Source organism: Myotis lucifugus, unplaced genomic scaffold, assembly GCF_000147115.1.
Source record: "Myotis lucifugus unplaced genomic scaffold, Myoluc2.0 scaffold_225, whole genome shotgun sequence".
NCBI classification, from domain to species: Eukaryota; Metazoa; Chordata; class Mammalia; order Chiroptera; family Vespertilionidae; genus Myotis; species Myotis lucifugus.
In genome coordinates, this window is record NW_005871273.1 from 128,038 (window position 1) to 150,650 (window position 22,613).

A 22,613-nucleotide genomic window follows, 5' to 3' on the forward strand; every position below is an offset into this window, starting at 1 on the left:
AAGTATGCTGCTGTGGAATGGGGGACCTCTCTTCTATTGTCGACAGCATGGAGGGGAACGAGAGAGCATTTTGGAAGTAAAATACACCAGGTCTATGTAGGAAAAATCCCACAGAGTCTCACTTCATCAGGGATAATTAGAGACCATTATAACTCCTGGAACAATAATAGATACAGAGGCAGAAGTGCCTCAAACAGACTGTTAAACTACAGCAGGAAGGCCGGGGAGGGTGGGGGGGCTGGAGGGGGGGGGGTAAGAGATCAACCAAAGGACTTGTATGCATGCATATAAGCATAACCAATGGACATAAGACACTGGGGGGTAGGGGAAGCCAGGGGATTGTCAAGGGCTGGGGAAAAAAAAGGAGACATATGTAATACTCTTTGTAATAATTTAAGCAATAAAAAAATTAAAAAAAAATAAAAAAATAAAAAAATAAATAAAAAATACAAAAAAAAAAAAAGATTTTGTTCTTTTGTATGGCAGAATAATATTCCATTGTATACTAGTATATGTACCACCTCTTATTTATCCAACTATCTATCAATGGACACTTAGGTTGCTTCCATATCTTGGCCATTTTAAATAATGCTGCAATAAACATAGAGAGGTGTATATCTTTTCAAATTAGTATTCTGGATTTATTTGGATTGTAAGAAGTAGTATTGCTGTGACACGTGGTGGTAATATTTTTAACTTTTTGAGGAACCTCCATACTGTTTTTCATAGTGGCTGCACCAAATTATAATCCCATGAACAGTGTATGAGAGTTCCCCTTTCTCCACATTCTCTCCAACACTTGTTTGTTGACTTATTGATAATAGCCATTCTGACAGGTGTGAGGTGACATTGTGGTTTTAATTTGCATTTCTCTGGTGATTAGTGACCTAGAGCATCTTTTTATATGTCTGTTGGCCAACAGTACATCTTCTTTGGAGAAGAGTCTATTCAGGTCCTCTGTCCATTTTTAAATCAGATTGTCTTTTTCGGTGTTAAGTTGTATGATTTTCTAACCCATTATGGGATTCATCATTGGGGAATATCTTCTATTCAGTAGGTTGTTTGCTTTGTGAAAAATAAAAACAAAACTTCTTAGTTTGATTTAGTCCCATTTGCTTATTCTTTTGTTTCCCTTGCCATAGGAGACATATTCAAAAGAATATTACTAACAGCAGTAATGAAAACTCATTACCTAAGTTTTCTTCTAGGAGTTTTATGGTTTTGAGTTTTACATTTAAGTCTTTAGTCCATTTTGAGTTTATTCTTATATGGTATATGGTTTAAGAAGGTGACTTAGTTTCTTTTCTTTCTTTTTCTTTTTTTTTTCTGCATGTATCTGTCCAGGTTTCCCAACATCATTTATTGAACAGACTGTCTTTATTCCATTGCATGGTCTTGCCTCCTTTGTCATAGATTAATTGAGTAGATAGGCATGAGTTTATTTCTGGGCTCTCTGTTCCATTCCATTGAACTATGTGTCTGGTATTATGCCAGTACCATGTTGTTTTGATTATTATAGCTTTGCAGTATAGTTTGATATTGGTTAGCATTGAGACTTCCAACTTTCTTCTTATTTGTTAAGATTTCTTTGGATATTCTGGGTCTTTTGTGGTTCTCACAAGCACTTTCTTTATTAGGAGACTATCACAGCCCTCAAGTACAGAAACTCCAGTGCCAGGCTGCCTAAGTTTGAGATCTCGCTCTGATAGTACTAGCTGTGGGGGTTAGGAATCCTGAATCTCTCTGTGCTTCCATTTCCTCATCTGTAAAATGTGGATAGATCAAATGATTTAATACATGGAAAGTTTTAAAGTTGTGTCAGGCGCAGAATAAGCACTATATAATTTTAGACATTTCTTGTGATAGAGTTATAAAAAATGGTCTTATCAAGGACCAGTAGGAAGCTTCAGCTTGGAGTGTAAACATTTTAAATGCTTGAAAGAGTTTCCAAGAAATCTGAAAGTTTATATTAATGTTCTTAGCTTTCCTCTTGGGCCCCCTTATTTAACATCAAAAATTCTCCATGCTTTTGTTGCTAATGAGGGTCCAGGATATCCCCATAAACAGCAGGGAAGGAGCCATATTTATTAAACATATATTTTGTTCAGAGAACAGTAAGAGAGCCCTGTTATGAGGAAAGAAAGCAAGAAGCATGGATGTTCCTCCTCCTTCTGAAGCACAGAAACACTGTGAGGAAAACAACTGTCCTCAACCAACATCCTCATGGTGCCAAGTCTCTTTGTCATTCCTCAGGCGCTAGAGCTGTGTGGACTTGGTGATTCAGCTCTTACCCATTTGAGAGATGGCTTTTATCCAGTTATTCCCTCTATTTGCCTTCCAGGCTCGCTAATGAGGCCCAGGTTTGAGAGCAGCTAAATTGGTCCCTGGTCACCTGTTTGGGGCATGTCTGGCCCTACCCTAGGTGGACATGGGGCTTTCCACAGGCTGTGTGGCCAGGCATGAGAACGTGTTCTGGCCCAAGAAGGTAGATTTGGATTGACTGTTTCAAAGTCAGCCCCTGCGAGGCATCTTTAAACTGGCTGCATACACCTCAACCTGCAGTTGTAGGTTGTACAAGGGCATGGTAGGTTTAAAATGATACATTTCAAGCTCTCAAATTTCCCCAAATCGGCCCGAGAAAGTGCCTGAGATTGCATTGTAATTCTAATTCTCCTTTCTGGCTGCTTCCACTTTAGTAATTGTCCAGGGGAGGATTTTTCTTTACTTTCTTCCTTTAATAGTCATTTGATAAAGCCTGGTAAAATATTAGCAGTATACTGTCTAGATATTGAGAAATTGAATGAATTTAATACCGAGTTACAAAGCCCTTTGCAAGTCAGGTATTTTCCAATTCATTGCTTTAAAAGAAATTGAAAGAGGAACTAATTGAATTGTCAGCTGTGCGATCATTAAAATAATTTTTGAAGCTATATTACTCTGTGATTTTTGGCATATGTTTTGGAAAAGGTTCAAAGAATTGAGTGACATTTCTCTACAGGATTTTCATTTCCATATCCTTGCTGATGTGAACTAGGTTCCTTTTAAAGCAAAAAAAAGGAAAAGGAATAGAATTGATCCTTAGCTCTATCTCATTCTAGCAGTACTGATATTTATCCAGGGTATAATTTTTAAAAGCCTCATCAATCCTACTAAGAGCTATATTTCCAGTAAAAGCTCACTCATTAGCTTTAATTATTACTTAACAGCATGTACAATATATTTATGTTGTTTTATCAATATTATCCTTGTATTGATAACTCATTCTAAAAGAAAATATTATTACTCAGAGCTTTATGGTCACTGAACATAAAGGAAATTTACATTTATATGTAAATATGATAGCTGATCAATAAGAGATTTTCAAGCATACAATATATCAGGATAAAATCTTACAGAAGACACATAATGGAAACACAAGTTTACATTTTAAATAGAAACAGTGCATATTTTATGATTGTCAAGGAAGAACTCATTTATGAATGTTGAAAGAGATAATCATGACTATCAAATTGCTATGGTATTTAAATGCCATTAAACAAACATACCTATATGCATATACATATTGTGATGTTTTGATTTTTAAATGGGAATGTTTTCCACAGACCAAAAGTGCATTCTTTCCAACTATAACTTAAATTTTACAAATTCAGTAAATGTGCAAGGGGTTACATAATTGGCCCAAATAAAAGCAAGAATATTTGTTTGCACATAGTCCTCTGGATTTATGTGGTTCCAGGGACTAGAAGACAACTCGTCACCCTGTCTCAGCCCACCATTCACTCTCGGCTGGCTGAGTCCTGGAACTGCACAAGTGGGACTTCATTGTTGGGCGTTACTCAAACGCAACAGTCCTTAAGATAGGGTTGCCTTATCCATCATTTCCAACCCAGAGGGAATGAATGAGTGTGTGTGTGTGTGTGTGTGTGTGTGTGTGTGTTTTAATGCTTTTGAAAGTTCAAAGCAGGGAAGGTCTTTATGGGCTTTAGTATTCTTTATAAATGAATTAGAAACCTTTCCATACAATGAACAGATGTGTTGTGGAAAGTGAAGTTAACATCCCAGGATATGAACAGAAAAACATGACTTCAATTTTTCTTCATACCAATGACACATGTATTAAGGTGGGAAATAGTCATTTAATGACACCTGAATTATCAGGACTTAATGGTGAGTCCAGTTGGGCCCTCTGAACTCATGTCCCTGATGTCACCCAGAACAGATACAAAATTAGGTCTCTCACTACTGGTGTGCAGAGATGCGTGTAATCACGTTAAAAGAAAAGTTTCACAGGAAAATGAGAGTGTGATTCCATTTCAGGCAAAAAAAAATATTCAACACAAAGTGTCTATATGTGAATGTATGTTTGTGAGGAGTAAGATGTGGAAGGAGAAGTGTCAGGCTGTTTTGGAAATAATGATCTCAGGGAACCAGGAGTTGGGCAGGGATGGAATGATTAGCTTGGCCTTTTTGCATCTTTGTATTATATTTGCTCGCATGTATAACATGTTTATTTTACACTTTTAGTTTTAAAAAATAGCAAATAAAGACAATTTAGAAGAGAAGAATCTCCTACTTTAATTTGAAAGCACCTGATTATCACCCACCCCTACGTCATGGCCCCGACACCTGATGAACGCTTGCTAGGTGGACTTGTACGTAAAAGACCTCAGTAATTGGGGGCTGGTATTATTTCTAGTCCTCCGACTAACCAGGAAGAGCGCTTCTCTAGACTTGAGGCTTTCCCTTTCCAGAAGCGCTGTCACCTGGTGCTCCAGTGCCATCTGTTCCCCTGACCCTGTCAGGCTGGTCGCTTTGCCAGGGGAAACCGCTTGTCCAAATGCGTGTGCCCTCTCTTCCATGGCCAGTGTCTCGGGTGTGCTGCCCATCTTCTGAGCCTGTCAGAAGGATCTCTTGTTGCTCAGATGGGTTCAGACCTGGTAAGGAGTGGCAGTGTTTCTCCCTGTCTCCTCACCTAGAGGCACTGGATTCACATGCCTTGTCCCCAGAAGGTACACCTCCTACCTTCTGCTAGGACAGTGGTCGGCAAACGCATTAGTCAACAGAGCCAAATATCAGCAGTACAACGATTGAAATTTCTTTTGAGAGCCAAATCTTTTAAACTTAAACTATATAGGTAGGTACATTATTATTAACTTAATTAGGCTACTCCTAAGGCTTAGGAAGAGCCACACTCAAGGGGCCAAAGAGCCGCATGTGGCTTGCGAGCCGCAGTTTGCCGACCACTGTGCTAGGACCTCTGGGGGGCACCCCTTGCTCTGTGCTCAAATACCTCAACTCAGGTTCTGCCTAGAGGACTAGAGCATTGAGTTCTCAGTGAGCTCAACTCTCACCCTCTAGTCATACTCTTCACTACAGACCCACAGTTATAAAGGGTTTCTTTTTCTACATTTTCCCTTTACAGGTTCTAAGTTTCTGGGGCACATATGCAAGTTGTGTTTTTTTTTTCCTGACCAAACAGGCATGTTTATCTCTACATTAAACCTGATAGCCAGCAGGTCATACACACCAAAAAGCAAATTCCACTAGCCTCCCATGGTTGGGGAAGTAGGTGAGAGGTGTGAGGATAAAAGAGGTGACCTCAGCCAAACCGTTTTCTCTTGGGGCACAGGGAAAGGAGAGTGAGAAGGAGGAGAAATTGCTTGACCATCTCTTCTGCCCTCTCCAGAAATCTTAGGAGGCAGGCAGGGTTTCTTCCAACACCGTTAGCTTTCTCAGGTGATTTTCCAATCCATGTTATAAGCTGTAGGTGGCAGGAGGCACTGGGCAGCTTAGGCGTACAGGGGATTATCAGCACCAAGGAGGTAAACATGTTCCATTTGGGGCTCACAACAGGTTCGGTGTTTGCTTTGTGGATTACCTGTGACCTATTTGAAATGCTGATCCACTTTCTCGCCCCTGGGCCCCTGGGCCACTTCTCCCAGGAGGTACTCAATGTGCTCAAGAAATATAAACTAATTTCCATATACGCCTAGGGGAGAACTAAGATGGAAAACAAATATACAGCAGAGATAGTCACAGAATAGGTTCCCAAATTGAATACAAATGATTTTGCATCATCGGTTCTTCAGGATGATTCAGGCCACTGCTAACCTATATTTAGGAAGTTTCATCAATAATTAATCATCTTCTGTTAGCACTAGGTTATGTTATTTTATTTATTCCTTGAAGCACAACCAGTATATTTATAATATAATCACTCAACACTCTCTTACTCCCTTTCTCCCCTCTTCTTTCTTCCTTTCTCCCTTCCTTGATATTCCCCTTTCATCTTCCCTCTTCCTTTCCCCTCCTTCCCACCCCACCCCACAGGTGTACCATAGACGACCGAGTCACCCGGGTGGCCTGGCTAAACCGCAGCACCATCCTCTACGCTGGGAATGACAAGTGGTCTATAGACCCTCGTGTGGTCATCCTGGTCAACACACCAACCCAGTACAGCATCATGATCCAGAACGTGGATGTGTATGACGAAGGCCCCTACACCTGCTCTGTGCAGACGGACAACCACCCCAAGACCTCCCGGGTCCACCTCATCGTGCAAGGTGAGTTACAGCTAGATTTGTGGGTTGGGGTCACTGCCAATGATGGAGGGGAAGGACCATCTCAGCTTTTGCTTCTACTCGTGTGTGAAGACAGAAAAAGTCATTTTCCTCTACAGAATTCAGAGGTTGAGTATGAGTCCGGGATTCCTTCTCACCTGCTAGGTTCTTGACTGAGCACTGAAGATGTTCACAGTTTCTCAGTTTTATCTCTGATCTTTCACTTCTTTTCAATAAGTTGTGTGGCATGTGCTGGTTGAGCTCTTAAGTTACTTAGTACTCTGGAGTTGGGACTTGGTAGACTTAAAAAATGGATACAATATCCACTTCCTGTGCTTATAGACATAACTATAATTAAATAATGATGGCGATTGTGTAGAGATCTGTCTTTGAATATCTTTGATAGGCTGCATTTGTTATAAAAGATTAATGCTAGTGACTTGAAATCATGTGACTTGGGACTGCTTTTGTGTGGGTGATGGTCCTACACATTCCAGGAGGGGTTCTGCGTGCTGCTTCGTTGGGTTCTCCCTGCATCCTTGCTGAGCCAACGCCTCTCCCTTAGCCCCACAGTGCAGCCAAGGTCAAGAGAGGGATTAGTCAAAATTATATTTCCAGGTCTGTGTTGGAAATAAATCTATATAATTAAAAGGGGGGGTTAAATCCCTAAATTTCTCTCTTATTCTCCCTTAAAAAATCAGGATTAGTAAAACCCAGGCATAGTATTTCATAAGTTTTTATTTAAATTTCACTTTGTAGAGGAAAAAATAGGGCTGTAGGAATGTCAGAATCTTAGATATCAATTATTAATTATCAAAAATTAAAAATACATCCAGATAGCAGTTAGGAGAATGTGAGAGCCGTTTAAAACAAGACAGCAGTACAAAGAAAGTTATTTTTAACTGCGCCGGACTGACTGCGCTCCCTGCCTCATTACTACGCAAAGCAGTTCCCGTCAGGTATTGGCTCAGGGCACCCAGAAGTGCTCAGCTCGCTTTATCCTCCGATGGCACATCCTTCCTCCACCCAGTGAGGGATTGGGGTGGGCCTCCCTCAGAGCCTCCTGCATGGGGACTTGGAACCATGAACTGAGCTATCAGAAGGAGTCCCTGTGTGCCCGGCTGGTGTTGCTCAGGGGTAGAGCATGGACCTATGAACCAGGAGGTCATGGTTTGATTCCGTTAGGATACATGCCCAGGTTGCTGGCTCGATCTCCAGTTGGGGGTGTGCAAGAGGCAGCCGGTCAATGATTCTCTCTCATCATTGATGTTTCTGTCTGTCTCTCCCTCTCCCTTCCTCTCTGTAATTAATAAAAATATATGTTTAAAAAAGAAGAAGAGAAGTCCCTGTGTAGGATTTAATCTTTAGTAACTGCCTTTTACCACATTCCATCTGCAGTAGATTCAAAGGATTTGTCAGTGTATGAAATGTGTACGGCCTCCTTGCTTAGCTAATACGGAGTCTCTTGCTCTTGTCTTCCCAAAATATATAATTTTTCTCATTTCACGTGGTCTCATGGGGAGCATGAGTAGGAGTTAGCGTGTCTTCCTGCTTTGGCCACTCATGCCATTCAGGATGGCCAGCCTTTAGGCCAGAGTGGCTCTTTGCTGGCACAGCCTCCAGGCCTCTGACTCATCCATTTCTAAGGCCTGTGCTGGGCCAGGGGTCTGCCCCTACAGTTGCTGCCACAGCAGCCCCAGTGCTGCCCTGCTGCCTGAAGCCTGGCCTCAGCTCGGCCTGCGTGGCCTTCTCTCCGAGGCTTTCAGATGCCCACTCCAGCCTGCCATGGGGCAGATGACAGTACACTCTTTCCCTCTCCAACATGTCCCGCCCTGGGGCAGGGCTTGGGATGGTCACTGCTTGGCAGTTACACGGCGGCTTCCATCTGGAGATGAAGCCAATGTCACACCCGCTGCTTCTCCTCAGAGGATGGCGAGGCACTGGGATGAGCTGGGATGCCTGTCAAACATTTTTGGGGAGAGTGAGTTTTCCTACCCACCCAGTACCTGGCCTTGTTTCCCGAGGAGCTGGAATTCTGGGCATGGAAGTCCACACCTCCGTGGTGCTCTCATGGCTTTGACAGCAAAGTTATCTTAAAATCCAGAAAATGAGACACTGGAGTTTAAAATGAGACACTGGAGTTTAAAAGGAACTGTCAGGCAGTGCACAGAGACAGACTCGAAGGAACATGGCTCTTACTTTGCAGGAACTAGGACAGATTGTGTAACATGCCAAAGTCAACGCAGGCCTTAAAGGGATCGCAGTGCAGAACGGGGGGTGGGGGGGGTGATGTTCTTTCCAAGGCCCTGGGAGCTATGTCTTGGGCTGGACAGAGAAGCCAGTGGTGCTTGCCATGGGCCTCAGAGCATTGGGTGTGAGAGGGTCTGAGAACAGGCGTGATGCAGGCAGCAGAGTTTCAACCCCGGAGTTCCATTCCTGCAGTCTCCACATTCAAGCCAGGCACCTCTCACAGCTCTGGTCGTCTCAGGGGGCCTGTGCACTGCCATTCAGAAGACCAGGAGAGCGGAAGGGGGGGAGAGAAGCTTCTAGAACATTTAGCAAATGGTCTTTATACTTCCTAAGAGGTTAAAAGGAGGAGCTCAGAGCTATATTCGCTCCCGTCCTGGTGAGCAATGGGCGGCTTGTTCCTCCCTCAGAGACCAGGTGACTTTCCAGTGGGTGGAAGCCGTGACCCCGCGGCTCAATTAGAAAGGCGCCCAGGAGTCCCCCTCCTTCCAGCAGCTTTCGGCTCTCATCCAGTCCATAGATTAATTTTTCCGACTTAGTGTTAGTTCAGGTGAGATAAAGATAATGAAAGTTTCCTAATCCTCTTAAAGAAGATTTATCTGACTGCGTAGAAAGCTTTTGGAATACAATAAGGCATGTATAAAACTGAGGCCTAATCTGGCCTTTAATTTCAAACTGCTGATGGGTATTGATTTTGCAATGAGGAAAACGGAAAACTTTCCTGAGCTGCAACTTGTCTGTTTAGAAAAAAAAGTGTTTATTTGTCATCTGTCCATTAGAGGATGTTAGTATCTCATCACCTCTGCCAACCAAGTGCCGGAAGAGAAGGGGAACAGCCCCTCAGCGCCCTGGCTTCATCGCTCCTGCTCCTGAGACGGGGCGGACTAAGAGATGATCTGTCACTGACCTCACAGCCTGTCCTCACTGCTTTATAAGGTGGCCTTTGCCACGTATCTGATGGAATTAATTCTCAAGTCCTTTTCTTGGAGAGGAGCTGCATTCATTAAAATATTATCACTGGTACCCAAGGCACATCTTGGCCACCGAGGGATCATCTCAAGGCAGCATGTGGGGGGTATGTTAGTGGGAGCTGGAATGTATACTCAGGTGGGGAGGAAATCCTAGCCAGGGGACAGTATTGCTGGACAATCAGATGGGTCGGGGTAGGAGAATCAGGCTGCCAGCCCGGTATGGGATGCGGTAAAGCAGAGAGAAGCTGAAGGCCCAAGGACAGGCAATGAGCTACTCCCGTCACCCAAAAGGTGGGCCAAGCATGGGCTGTGGATCTACCTGTAGAAAGGGAGACGGTGCCTCCAAGAGATATTGTCCGAGAAAGACTGAGAGAATGAATGTTAACGCCTTGAAAGAAGAAAAATGAAGAGATCACCACCTGCATTTTGGATGGGGAAATGACGATGGCCTCACTCATAACTGTGGAGCCAGGATCCTGTGATTCTAGGAAAGGAAAGCATGAGGCTTGCTAAGTTTAGAGGCAAGGAAAACATAAACATCATGCAGCTATTACAGAACTAAGAAACAGGTGCAACTCAAGGCCAGCAGCGGGTATTTGAGACCCATCATGAATTTACTAGCATGAGAGTGAGTGAGTTTTCTGAGCTTATTCCTAGAGAACAGCAGGAACCACGGATTTATGTCTGTCCCCAGCACACAGCACTGTGTGAGGCTTACTAGACATTCAGTCAATGTTTGTAAGTGAACTGGAGAACCGGTGACTACAGCAAGTGAAATGGCACACGAAGGCAGTGATCAGACAGCCCCTGAAACAGAGACGGTGAGGACTGTGGCAAAGACTGTCCAGGTGATGTGAGTGGACAGTGATGGGGACGATTCCCAGGAGGGATGACGGTCTTCCATGTGACAGCGAAATGATATGTTATAACAGGGATAACATGAATCCCAGGCATTCATTTAGTACTTTACAGCACTGATCACAGTATTGTCTCGTTTGATCTTCACAATAAGCCCTGGGGGGCCACAGCACAATGTCTGTTATCTCCATTTTTGCAAATTAGGAGCTGCAGCTCCTGGAGAGCAAGAGACCCATCAGAGCCTCCTGGGAGTAAGTAGCAGATCGGGGTCTCAAACCCTGGCCATGTGACTCCAAGGTCAGTGTCCCTCCAGCACGCTCTACCACCTCCTGCCAAGCAGGTCTGAAGTTCTTTCTCTAATCTAGATTGTGGGAATTGTCCAGTTACTCCGTCTTTTTTTTTCTTCCCTGTTTCTACTATGGAGATTACATTGTACCAGAAGAAATTGAAGACAAAACTCAAGGTAGAAAATTAGCATTGGGGGTGGGATGCCTAAACTACAATGAAGAGTGTAGAGAGGCAGAGAGATCAGAGAGAAGCAAAGAAGAGAATTCAATGATGAGTAGCTCATCTATACATTTTAAACACTACCTCTTTTAAAATATATATTGATTTCAGATAAGAAGGGAGAGGGAGAGAGAGAGAGACATCAATGATGAGAAAGGATCATTGATCAGCTGTCTCCTGTGCACTGGGGATCGAGCCCACAACCTGGGTGTATGCCCCAACCAGGAATCACACCATGACCTCCTGGTTCTGAGGTCAATGCTCAACTGCTGAGTCATGCTGGCGGGGCAACATTACCTCTTTTTCCTATGTATGTACCAAAAACTTAGGCCCTTTGAGAATCCAGTAAATAATTGTTATCGTAAGTGTCATGAATGCTCCAGCATTCTGAAACCACGTGGCTATCCCCGTGTGGCCTTGGTTGCTGTCATTGTCAGTGGACAGGAAGAGTGGGTGGACTTTTGCTCCTCGGATGCTGATATTCTCCATCTGCTCTCTTGGCTTACTTCAGAAATCTGTTTACTACCCGATATTTTCTTTCATGGAATGAACTCCTCTCCCTAAACCCAAGTCTATGTAAAGAGCTGGAAATGACGAATGACGTTAATTTCTCACATCTGAGACTCCACAGCAAGCTCCTGCAATTTCTGTGTCTGCAAAAGACGGTGGCTCTGTGAGCCTGGAGTCAGTTCGGGGGGACTGGTTGGGACCCAAAATTTCTTTCCGCAGGTAGAGGAGTCAGGTTGGCCAAGTAGCCCAGACCGAGATTTTGCTGAGCGCCAGCCAAACGCTGCCTTGGGCACAGTAAGCGTGAACCTCATCTCAGTTGGTTTTCACACCAACCCTTCTAACTCGACATCATATTTACATTTCACATATAAGGAAACGGAGGCTTAGAAAGACTAAAAACTTGCCCAACGATGGGGCTACTAATGCTTTAAATTCGCTTCACCGACTCATCTGTAGAAAATAAGCCATCCAAACAAAAATAGGTAAAGCACACTATACGCATTATCTCTTTTGATTTTTCTGCACAAAAGCCCTGGGAAGCGGAACAGAAAGTCACCAAATTCCCAGAAAAGAAATAGAAGAGTCAGAGAGATGAAGAACAGTAGCTAGTAGGTGGCAAAGCACCTTTTAACACCAAGTGTTTTTTATCCTAGACCCAGTGTTTTGTTCACATACCAGATTGCTAACTCATAGCTCAGGAAAAACGCAGGTAAATTTTACTTTTGTGAGAAAAATATAAAAGTTCCAAGGCGCCCTGACCGGTTTGGCTCAGTGGATAGAGCTTCAGACTGCGGACTGAAAGGTCCCGGGTTCGATTCCAGTCAAGGGCATGTACCTTGGTTGCTGGCACAACCCCGGTGGGGAGTGTGCAGGAGGCAGCTGATTGATGTATCTCTCTCATCGATGTTTCTAACTCTCTATCCCTCTCCCTTCCTTTCTGTAAAAACTCAATAAAATATATTTTTTAAAAAAAGTTCCAAGGCGCTACTGAGAAGGGCGAACACTCAGCAGACAGATGCTGGGGGGCGTGGGCCTGGTCGAGGCTGGGGCTAGGGCAGGGCCCGGCGTTAGGGTGTCCAACAAGCAAGGAACACAGACCTGCCACAGGTCACAATTTTTCCAAGGACCTGACTATTTTCAGCTCTTCCTTTGTAACCAACCTCTTATTTCTGCTCTTTCCCCTGCTTCTCCCAAATATTACAGTCTCCTAAATTAACATGTATAATTGTGAGCCTCAAGAAAAGCAGATAGTCAACCTGAAATCCATTTCATTTATACGGCCTCTGTAGTCACACTTGCTCTTCACAGAGGCAGGGTGGGAAAGTGGAAATGAATAAGAGTGGGCATCAAAACACTCATTCCCGCAGCCTGAGCTCTGCTCCTGACGTCCAGGCCTGGGTCCTTGGGGTGTCACCTTTGTATTTCTCATCCTGGCGAGGAGTAAAATTCAATGTAACTGATTTCCCTTAGGTACACACATGCACACCTTAATCCTATGTTGTTTGTTATTATTAATTATTTTGCATTTGAAAATAAGGTTCTGAAAAGGGGCCTACAAGTTGTACATCCTATGTATGTGTGCAGAGCAAACACACAGGCCAAAGGGTCCACAGTACAAAATAAATGTAAGAACCTTCTGGGCGTCATTTCCTTGGTTTCAAAATGAGGGGTGGAATGGATGATAAGGAAGTCCTTTGCAGTTATTACATCTCATGATATGTTAGTGCAATTTCTCTGGGGGATATTTGTATATACGGGCATCTCTGTTCTCCAAGTCTTTTCCGACTTCTCTCACTGACGGAGCAATTGAAGATTTGCTCTTGTTCACTTTCTTATTCATATTTTGAGCTTCCTGTTATCACCACTGTTAGTGGCCACTCTGAGCATTTCTCACCCATGTTGGCTGGGCTCCCTCTTGGCTGGAGAGGATGGGATAGAAAGATACTCTCTCTTTACCTTTCCACCTTGACGTATGTTACCTCCATAACCCACAACCAAGGCAACTGCAAATTAGAGTAGGATTGATGTTCACCTCCACCCAGTCTCCTAGATTACCACATCTTTCATTATATCATGTACAGTTGTTGAGGACACGGTCAAAAACATATTTTGCAATAAAAAAACAATACATTTTTATATTTCTCTCTTAATAAAGATTTACTCCCATTGTTGTGAGGAGAAATACGGGGCTTTGTTAACCTCTGCATGCACAAACACAAGCACATACACTCACGTACAATCATACACATAACACAAACACAGTCACACACAGTCACATATGCATGCATACACATACACTCACACAATCACACATACACACAAACATTCACACACAGTCACACATGAATGCACAAACACAAACATGTACACACAGTCATGCATGCATGAACACACAAAAACATACCATACACTCACACAGTCACACATACACATACTAACAAATACACTTCATACACGGTGAATGGAACCCAAGCAAAATTTGACATTGGATGCACATTGTCAGGGCCCAAGATGGTTGACCCTGCCTGGGAATTGCATTTGAGGGTCCTGGCTTTGAACGTGTGCAGGCTGTTTTGAAGGGAAGGTAGAGATACCCTTCCACATGGTCTGAGATGGTGCTGCCCGTCTGTCCTGGCACCCGGTTTGGTGGTATGCACAGTAGCCAGAAAGGGAAGTGGCAGGGCCTGGAGCTCTCATCTGCCAGATTTGCAATGGAATCCAATAAATGGACCAGTCAGAAAGGCTTCTCAACATCATCCCTGATGTGCAGATGGAGGGAAAATGAAATGCCTGTGATGTTCTACTCAATGTGGATGTTGATCTCAGCTTATTTCCTAAGTATCTAGTCCCTCAGTAGCTCCAATCAATGCCTGGAGATCTTTCCTTTTATTGTGAGTGGGGGAAGCAGTCTTTAGAAGTAGGGTAAATTGGCCCTAACCAGTTTGGCTCAATGGATAGAGTGTCGGCCTGCGGGCTCAAGGGACCCAGGTTCGATTCCGGTCAAGGGCATGTACCTTGGTTGCGGGCACATCCCCAGTGGGGAGTGTGCAGGAGGCAGCTCATCAATGTTTCTCTCTCATTGATGTTTCTAACTCTCTATCCCTCTCCCTTCCTCTCTGTAAGATATCAATAAAATATATATATATATAGTAAATTGGTAAACTCTCCTAATAGATGAAAGTTCACCATGACTCTCATCCAGTGCGGATCCCATATAAGATTTCAAACTTGACTTCCCAGGAGCTTAGTCATCATGTAGGGCCCAAGCCCTCTGGATTTAGAGTAGCGATGCGTTCCTCGGTGTGGCATGCATACACAGATGGAGAGCCTGACTTGCACTCTGAAACCTGACTTTGACAGGTTAACAAGGTTTGCCTCAACCGCAGGGTCTTGGCAACAATAACTATCCTTTATACTTGGTCCTGTTTTGATTTCTCATAAAGGTATCCAAAGCCTTTGACTCTTCTCTTGCTAATGATTCTCCTTATAGGCAGAGGAATGCAAAAGCAATGGAAGCCACGTAAAAATCACAAGAAAGCCAGTCAAGAACACATTTTTTTAAATAATCACAACCATGGCTGCCATGCTGAGTACTTAATATGGCAATCACTTTATAGATGCAATTCCATTCTCCAGTCAAGCCCAGAGGTGGGGTGCATTTTCCTAGTAGTTCCATGGGGAAATTGAGGCTCAGAGAGACTAAAGAACTTGCCTTATGGCACCAGCTGATGAGTTGAGCGATTTGATTGGAGCTCTGCTCAGTCTACAGTGAAAGCCTGCACTTATCTTCATCTTGATTCCATCCCTTTCACATAAGCCGGCCAGACTGACACACCAGCTCACTGACAATGCACATTCTTTCCTAGCCAGGTTGTCTCTGCTGAAATGGTAGGTCTGCAGTCAGAATCTGTCCTCCTCATGCCTTTGTTTCTTCTATTTTATTTATCTATAGTAATTACAACTTCCTTCTTGGAGTTAATATCAGGTATGTACCATTGACTCCTAAATCTAAATTTCCGGTTTCTAATTTCTTCCCTAATTCCACGCTTTTATTTCTGATATTTTCCAGAACTCTTCAGCTTGGGTGTCCCATGGTATCCTCACATGTCCCACACTAAACTTATCTTGTTCTCCCCATGACCCATTCTTCCTCTTTTAATTCACATTTCTATTTATGGGTGTACATCCTTGTCTAAAACCTTGGCTTAAGCATTGCCTCTTCTCTCTCTTTTGCTTCTCCAGCAAAGCAGATGTCATGTCCAATAAATTCATTCTCTTCCTTTCCGTTCCCACAACCCCTACCAACAAAGTGTAGAATCTTGCTCCCCAGTGACTTTTCATAGTCACATTCTAATTGCTACCCAACCCTCAGTCTCTGCCTCCTTAGGACTTTTTAGCACCGTTGTCTAAGTGTTCCTGATGCACACATCTGATCATGTCACTTCCCCTAAGCGTAATTTTAACGACTCCCCGTTGACAATAAAATAAAGTCAAAACGTCTTAAGTCATTTTTCCAAGTGCTAAACAAGTCAGAGCCACACCTACCTTTCCACTCTTGCTTTCTATTATTCCATTTTTACATCCTACATGCAATTTAGCCAAACATGACCTTGTAAAACCCCCACCCTAGCATCCTGCATTTTCTCCATTTCTCACACCATCTCTCTGCTGTGAACATGCTTTTCTCTGGACATTCAAATCCTAGAGACCTCCCGGAGCAGTGCCGTCCCCCATGCTCTGTCCAGCCGGCCCCTCTGGGATGATGGAATGAATGCACTCTGTCCGCACTGTCCAACATGGGGCCATTAGCCACAGGTGGTAACTGAGAACTTGAGATATGTCTAGTCTGACTGAGGAGCTGAATTTTGCTACTGTTTAATTGTAATTAATTTAATTAAGTATAGTCACACCCATGAGGGGCCATCATATTGGACAGCACAGTTTTGGAGTTGCTAACTCCAAAGCTAAAGGCTCCCTTTGGTATTCCAATACCACCTTCCTGTACTTCCTTAGGATACGTGTGCTTTGTGATTTCATATTCCAGCTATCGGTGGGTCTAACTCTATTTCTTCCCAAGGTTATACTTTCATTGAAGGCAAGAGCCCACGTTGGCTCCATAATTTTTGATCCGGGCACAGCTTAGGAATTGCAATCTAAATTGGCATGACCATAGAGGTAGCCCTTTAACAAACTTATATTAAATGTTACAAATCCATAGAAAAATACATACATACACACACACACACACACACACACACACACACAAAACAACAACAGCACAATAGCAATGTGTCCTAAATCAGCTGCTATTGAAGATCTCACCACAAAAGGCAGCATCCACCTTGTATATGTTGTATTTGTCACCACATGCTTAGGATAGATGGCTGTGCACTGTAGGTACCAAAAACATTTCCATTGAATAAAGGAGTTCTTAGAAAAACCTTAAAATGTGTCTGTAATTTAGAGTTTCTAGGGAAAGTTGAGACACAGCTACCTTCCTGTAATGATGTTGGAAGTCACCCCCTAACAAGATCCCCGAGGGCAGCCCTGGCAGGCAGAGCTGAGAGCTCCCCCACCCAGCCCCGCTGCAAAACACCAGAATGGGATAGATGGTGTGTTCTGATTGGCCAACGAGAAGACATTAATGACCAGTTAGCAGCTGTGTTCAGGTCAATTAATTTATATTTGTATTTTGCAAACTAAAAGTTGCCCCGTTAGATTATTGATTCTTTGTCCCCGTATTCAATTTGTTTTTAATTGCACCACTTCTGGGCCAAGCCCTCCCTCCTGGCAAGCTGGCGATAAATCTGCCACCATCTCAACAGTCAACAATAAATGTGTCTCTTCGTGTCATTATTAATATGTCTCTCGGATTGGTTCATTACCACCGTTAACAGTTTAGAAGAGCCGGATGGCACCGTGCCAGGAGAATTCCTTTTCCCACGGGCTATTTGGTATGATAGACTGATGTCCTAGGCCTGCCTGTGTCTGAGGAAAGGGGCCCAGGATTTAATTTAATATAGCTGGAATCCAAGCCACCTAATCCTCTTTTTATCATAAACAGCTTTAGGAGATATTGTTGGAATAGAGATGTTACCCTCTCTTTCAATTCTTCCCCTTTCCTCACACTTCTTTTTCTCTTCTTAATTCCTTCTTAATTTCTGTTCGGATAGAACCCCCCTTCATCAAAAACAACATAACAGCTACCTGGATGATCCAAAATCCCCAAGTCATTGTGCTGTGCATCCCCAGGGAGTTGAGTTTTATGATTGGATTATGGTTGGTTAAAAACAGAGGGGTGTTCGCTTGCTGGTGTGAATATTAACAGAGCGGCACAAATATTGTGCTCAATGTCACCTTATCTGAGGTCAGTGCGGAAAAAGAATGCGTTCTGTCTTAGAATAGATATAATCATTCATTGCAGTCCAGGTACTGGTTCTTTTTGTGGGGAGCCGGCACGGCCATGGCATACTCAGCCCAGGGCGCCTTATGTGCCATGCCAGCTCAGCCCTGGTTCAGTGACCCTGAGTGGGGGGGTGAAAGGATTGAGAAAAGACAGACAAGAGAATGAAAGCTGGGTCTCGGTGGGACGCTGCTCCCTGATGAGGAGACAACGACAGTGCCCACAAGCCGTGTCTTTATTTTATAGCAGATGCCACGAGGCAAAGTAGGGGCGTGATCACATTGTTTACAGCATTCTCGTGAGTTTCAACCTCACTTAACTACATGCACCCGAACTCTATCACAAGGCACATGGGGCTACATGTTTGGACCATAGGTTCAAGCTTACAACCACAGCCTTTGGCTATAATTGTGCTGGGCGGGCCCTGCCCTCCAGCTGGGATTTGCACGTGGCAATGAGAGGACCCTGTCCTTTCATTAGTCCGAGGCTTGAACCTGGCCAAAACACTGCAGCCGCGCCCCACATCTTTTAATCATTGGAATTTTTCAGGGGGAAAACAGAGATTTTAAGTGAATTTATAGGTTGGCAGAAGAGATCCTCTTACCCCAGAAATGCCAAATGAGAACTCTAAATGGAGCAAAGCTTGCTTTATAACAGCCCTGCAGTGACCAGAGTCTAATGCAGCCCAAAGGTTTGCTATTTCCAAGGCGCTCGTTGATCCAGGACAAGAAATTTGGTTTTCCTCAGACATAGAGTTATCAGTTTTTGTTTCAGGGTATAGATTTTATACTTAATATTAGCAACACTTACACACATAGCTTCTCTCCTTGGCCAAGTTCTTCAAAGCTGGTCAAACTGAGCGTTATGAAAGAGAGGTGGTGGCTGTGTGTGACACCTGTTCCTTCTCTTGTAGGAGTTTAAGTAGCCCAGGGAGGTGGTGAGCATGGGAATAGGCACTCTGGGGCCAGGATGACTTAGAAGGAGAACAAAGGTGGTAAAGGGAAAAAGATGAAAGAGCAGAAAGATGCCTACATAAGGCCACAGAGAGACAAACGGAGGATGAGAATGAAAACAAAGGAAGCAGAGAAAGATAGAGAGTGGTCAAGAGAAAGAGGAAGAGGAGACAGGAACCCAGCCAAGGGCTCAGTGACCTGAGGACTCTCCCCGATGGAGTCGGGGACACCATGGGTCAAGGTCAGATGCCCTTGGCTCCCGGGGCTCTCCATGTGGGCTTCTCCAAGGCAACCACAGTGCGCCTTGGTGCCCAGGATCCCCTGCGGCGGCTCTCCACATTCTGCCCTTGCTCTCCTGCTCCTGGGCTATAGCCCACCCAGCATGTCCCCTACCAGGGGCAGGAAGACACTGTTTGATGCCAGCTCTGCCCATACCAACAAGGACAATTGGTCACATCTCTGGCAACTGATGGTGGAGCTTATGTTTTCCAACTGCTGTAATAGCAAGGTGAACCCAGTAGAAAAGGCAGTATTAATTAGAATTAAACATACACAGAAAAGAAACCCATTTACTGGGCTGCTACTGGGCTAGAAGTATGAAAGTCTAACTCCTGGTTTGGATGCTTGCTCTGTGACCATAAATGAGTTACTTACCCTAGCTAGTTTCAGAGTCCTCATCTATAAATTGGGGGTAATGAAGCCCACTCTCTTTCTTCTTACAATCCTTGTGCATTAAGTGGACAGCGCTCTATGCTTTACTGGGTCCTGTAAAAGAAAGCTATTAAAATGATTTGTTTTAGGCTGGCAGGTTAATTTTTAAAATATTTTAATTGATTTCAGAAAGAGGAAAGGAGAGGGAGAGAAGGATAGAAACTTCAATGATGAGAGAGAATTATTGATCAGCTGCCTTCTGCACACACCCTGCTGGGGATCAAGCCCATAACCTAGTCCTGACCGGGAATGGAACTGCAATCGCCTGGTTTATAGGTAGATGCTCAACCACTGAGCAACACCGGCTGGGCAGGTTCATTTGTTAAATGCCTCTGAGGCTGCATGACAGGCACGATGCTGGGGTGATTCGCTACTGCAGGGAGGAAGGGCTAGGTTTCAAGTCCCTGAGTGGATGCCTAAACCACAGACAGTACTGAGGCCTGTATGTTTTCTTGTCCTATAAATACACAACTTGTCTCTTAAAGAAAGCACTTTATAGCTTTTTCTTTTTGGCATCTCCAAATTGCCAGCACCACTGCCCCTGCACTTTGGGGCCATTACTAAGTAAATAAGGGGATTTGAATGCAGGCACTGAGACAGGGGGCAGTGAGTCTGATGACCCGGATGGCTCCGAAGTGACTGGCTGATGGGAGGACAATCTGGCCTGGGACCCGGGCAGAGAGGGCCTTTATGTCCCGGATGGGATGAAGGAGACAGCACAAGATTGCATCATGCTACTCAGAACCTTGTGCCATTTAGAGCTTATGAATTGTTTAATTCTGGAATTTTCTGCTTAATATTTTCAGACCATGGTCATCCTTGCATAGCTGAAACCTAGGAAAGCAAAACCACAGATAAGGGGGGATTACTGTGGTTAGAACTATGAACCTACCCATTCAAACATTGTTTGAACACAAAACATATAGCCCTCAGCTCCATATGTCTTATAAACTGCATTGGATTTTGTGGACAATGATGGAAGAAATATGCCATAGTCTGATTATATGTGAATGTGTGTGTGGTATTCCCTATCCTTGAACTTGTATGTCATTCTTCTTATATTTTAAAATATGTCTTTCCTATTTTTTTATATTGTTGCCATAATTCTTGTAACCCTCACCTGAGGACATGCTTAGAGAGAGGAAGAGAGAGAGAGAGAGAGAGAGAGAGAGAGAGAGAGAGAGAGAGAGAGAGAGAGAGGAAAAACATGGATTGTTTGTCTTTTGTACGTGCCCCGACTGGGGATCCAACCTACAACCTAGGTATGTGCCCTGACTGGGAATTGAACCTGCAAACCTTTTGGTGCAACCAACTGAGCCACACTGGCAGGGCTGTGGTCATCATTTTATAGTATCATGTCCAAGAAGTACTTTTGAAAAAAAGTATAACTATACTTATTGAAAGAGAATGAAGAGATGAGGTAGACAACTGAGACAAAAGAGAAATAATCACTGAATCATCATCAAAGCTTTCACCAGAGGTTTGTTTTCCTTGAGAATCCTTCCTCCCTGCATAAGTGTGACTTCTACGAAGAAATGACAATGTAGAGACCTACCTATGACCACATGCATCTTCAAAGGGCCACCACTACATTAGCGGAGGTTATAGCTGCCTTTGTAATGAATTCTCTTTATTGCTATCACATCCAAAATAAGTTAAATGAAATTAAAATAAAATGAAAGTCTATGCTTCTTTTAAAGGAAAAGAAAAATGCCTGTGGCTGCAGCATTCAGTCCCCAAGTGCCCACTTTAAACACCCCACGGGTCTGAGTGTTAAAGGACAAGCCCTGAGCCCCGGCCATGGTTAATTCAAAGCACCAACAACTAATCACAGAATCTGAGGACGCAGAAATAGCTGCTTGAGGAATAAACCTTCCTAGTCCTTGGTTCCAAAACAGCAGGGTGGCAAGTGAGGGGACAGGAAAATCAAAGTTCCTTTTAAAAAAAATTATCACGCATAGAGGCAAAACGTCTCCACAGCGGGAAAGAAAGTGGAAAACACACCAAATCAATCACCTTAAAAATAAGGCTTAAAATCCACTCCATCAGATGTAGGTGGGGAGGGAAGAATGGGCCCAGCCGCTTGAAAGTCTTTTATTAAACTGCATTCTGGCTGCCATGGCACAGACAGGAAAATGCAATTAAGGGCAGCCATTAAGAAGACACCCAAAGATTGCTCGGAGAAAGACCAGGGGGGCAGTCAGCAGGCGCCCTGGCAACTTGCAAAGGAAGCTTACTTTGAAAGAGGGCCGGGGAGGGGGTGAAAGTGCCTCAGATGGGCCGGCCCTGAGGCCCTGGGGTGAGAGCTCCTTGCAGCTTTGCAGCTTCATGCTGTTCCATAAAGATGAACGTATGTGGGCGGGAGGGAAGGCGCAGGTCAGCATGAACGCAGGACCCCCCAGGTGTGGACAGGTTCTTACCAGCATCAGAAGTCCTTGATTCTCTCTTCATTTCAACTGCAAGCCCTCGGCCCCTATTTTGGCTACTATGTCCCTCAGGAACGTACCTAATCATGAGGTGATGTCATTTCAAATACAGTGTCACTGGAGTGTCACTGCAGGGTCTCAGTCGCCCTTCCTCCCCCGCACATACTCAGCCCAGGAATGAGCAGCAATGGAGCCTTGGGGAGTGCACACCGGCCCATTGCATGGGAGGCACCAGGCTGCACTGCACTAACGCTTTATTTAATAAAGAGCTTCACTTCTTTATTTTATTTATTTTTTTAATCCTCACTCAAGAATATTTTTCCATTGATTTTTAGAGAGAGTGGAAGGGCAAGGGAGAGACAGAGAGAAACACCTGTGTAAGAGAAACACATCAATTGGTTGCCTTCTGCCCATGTCCCGACCAGGGCTGGGAGCCTGCAACCAAGGTACATGCCCTTGACCAGAAT

General features: G+C 44.0%; 1 protein-coding gene across 3 annotated transcripts in view; it reads left to right on the top strand.

The window, feature by feature from the left end:
* Window positions 1-6,323: 6,323 nt before the first annotated feature.
* OPCML (opioid binding protein/cell adhesion molecule like) overlaps window positions 6,324-22,613 on the top strand; it is a 179,784-nt gene continuing 163,494 nt past the window's right edge. For 2 of the 3 annotated variants that reach the window (XM_006098233.3, XM_023761992.1), the window contains exon 1: window positions 6,324-6,563. In XM_006098233.3, coding sequence (XP_006098295.1) covers window positions 6,464-6,563 — 100 coding nt within the window. In that variant the 5' untranslated portion in view covers window positions 6,324-6,463. The remainder of the gene's footprint in view (window positions 6,564-22,613) is intronic. The other variant, XM_023761993.1, reaches the window with a different exon arrangement.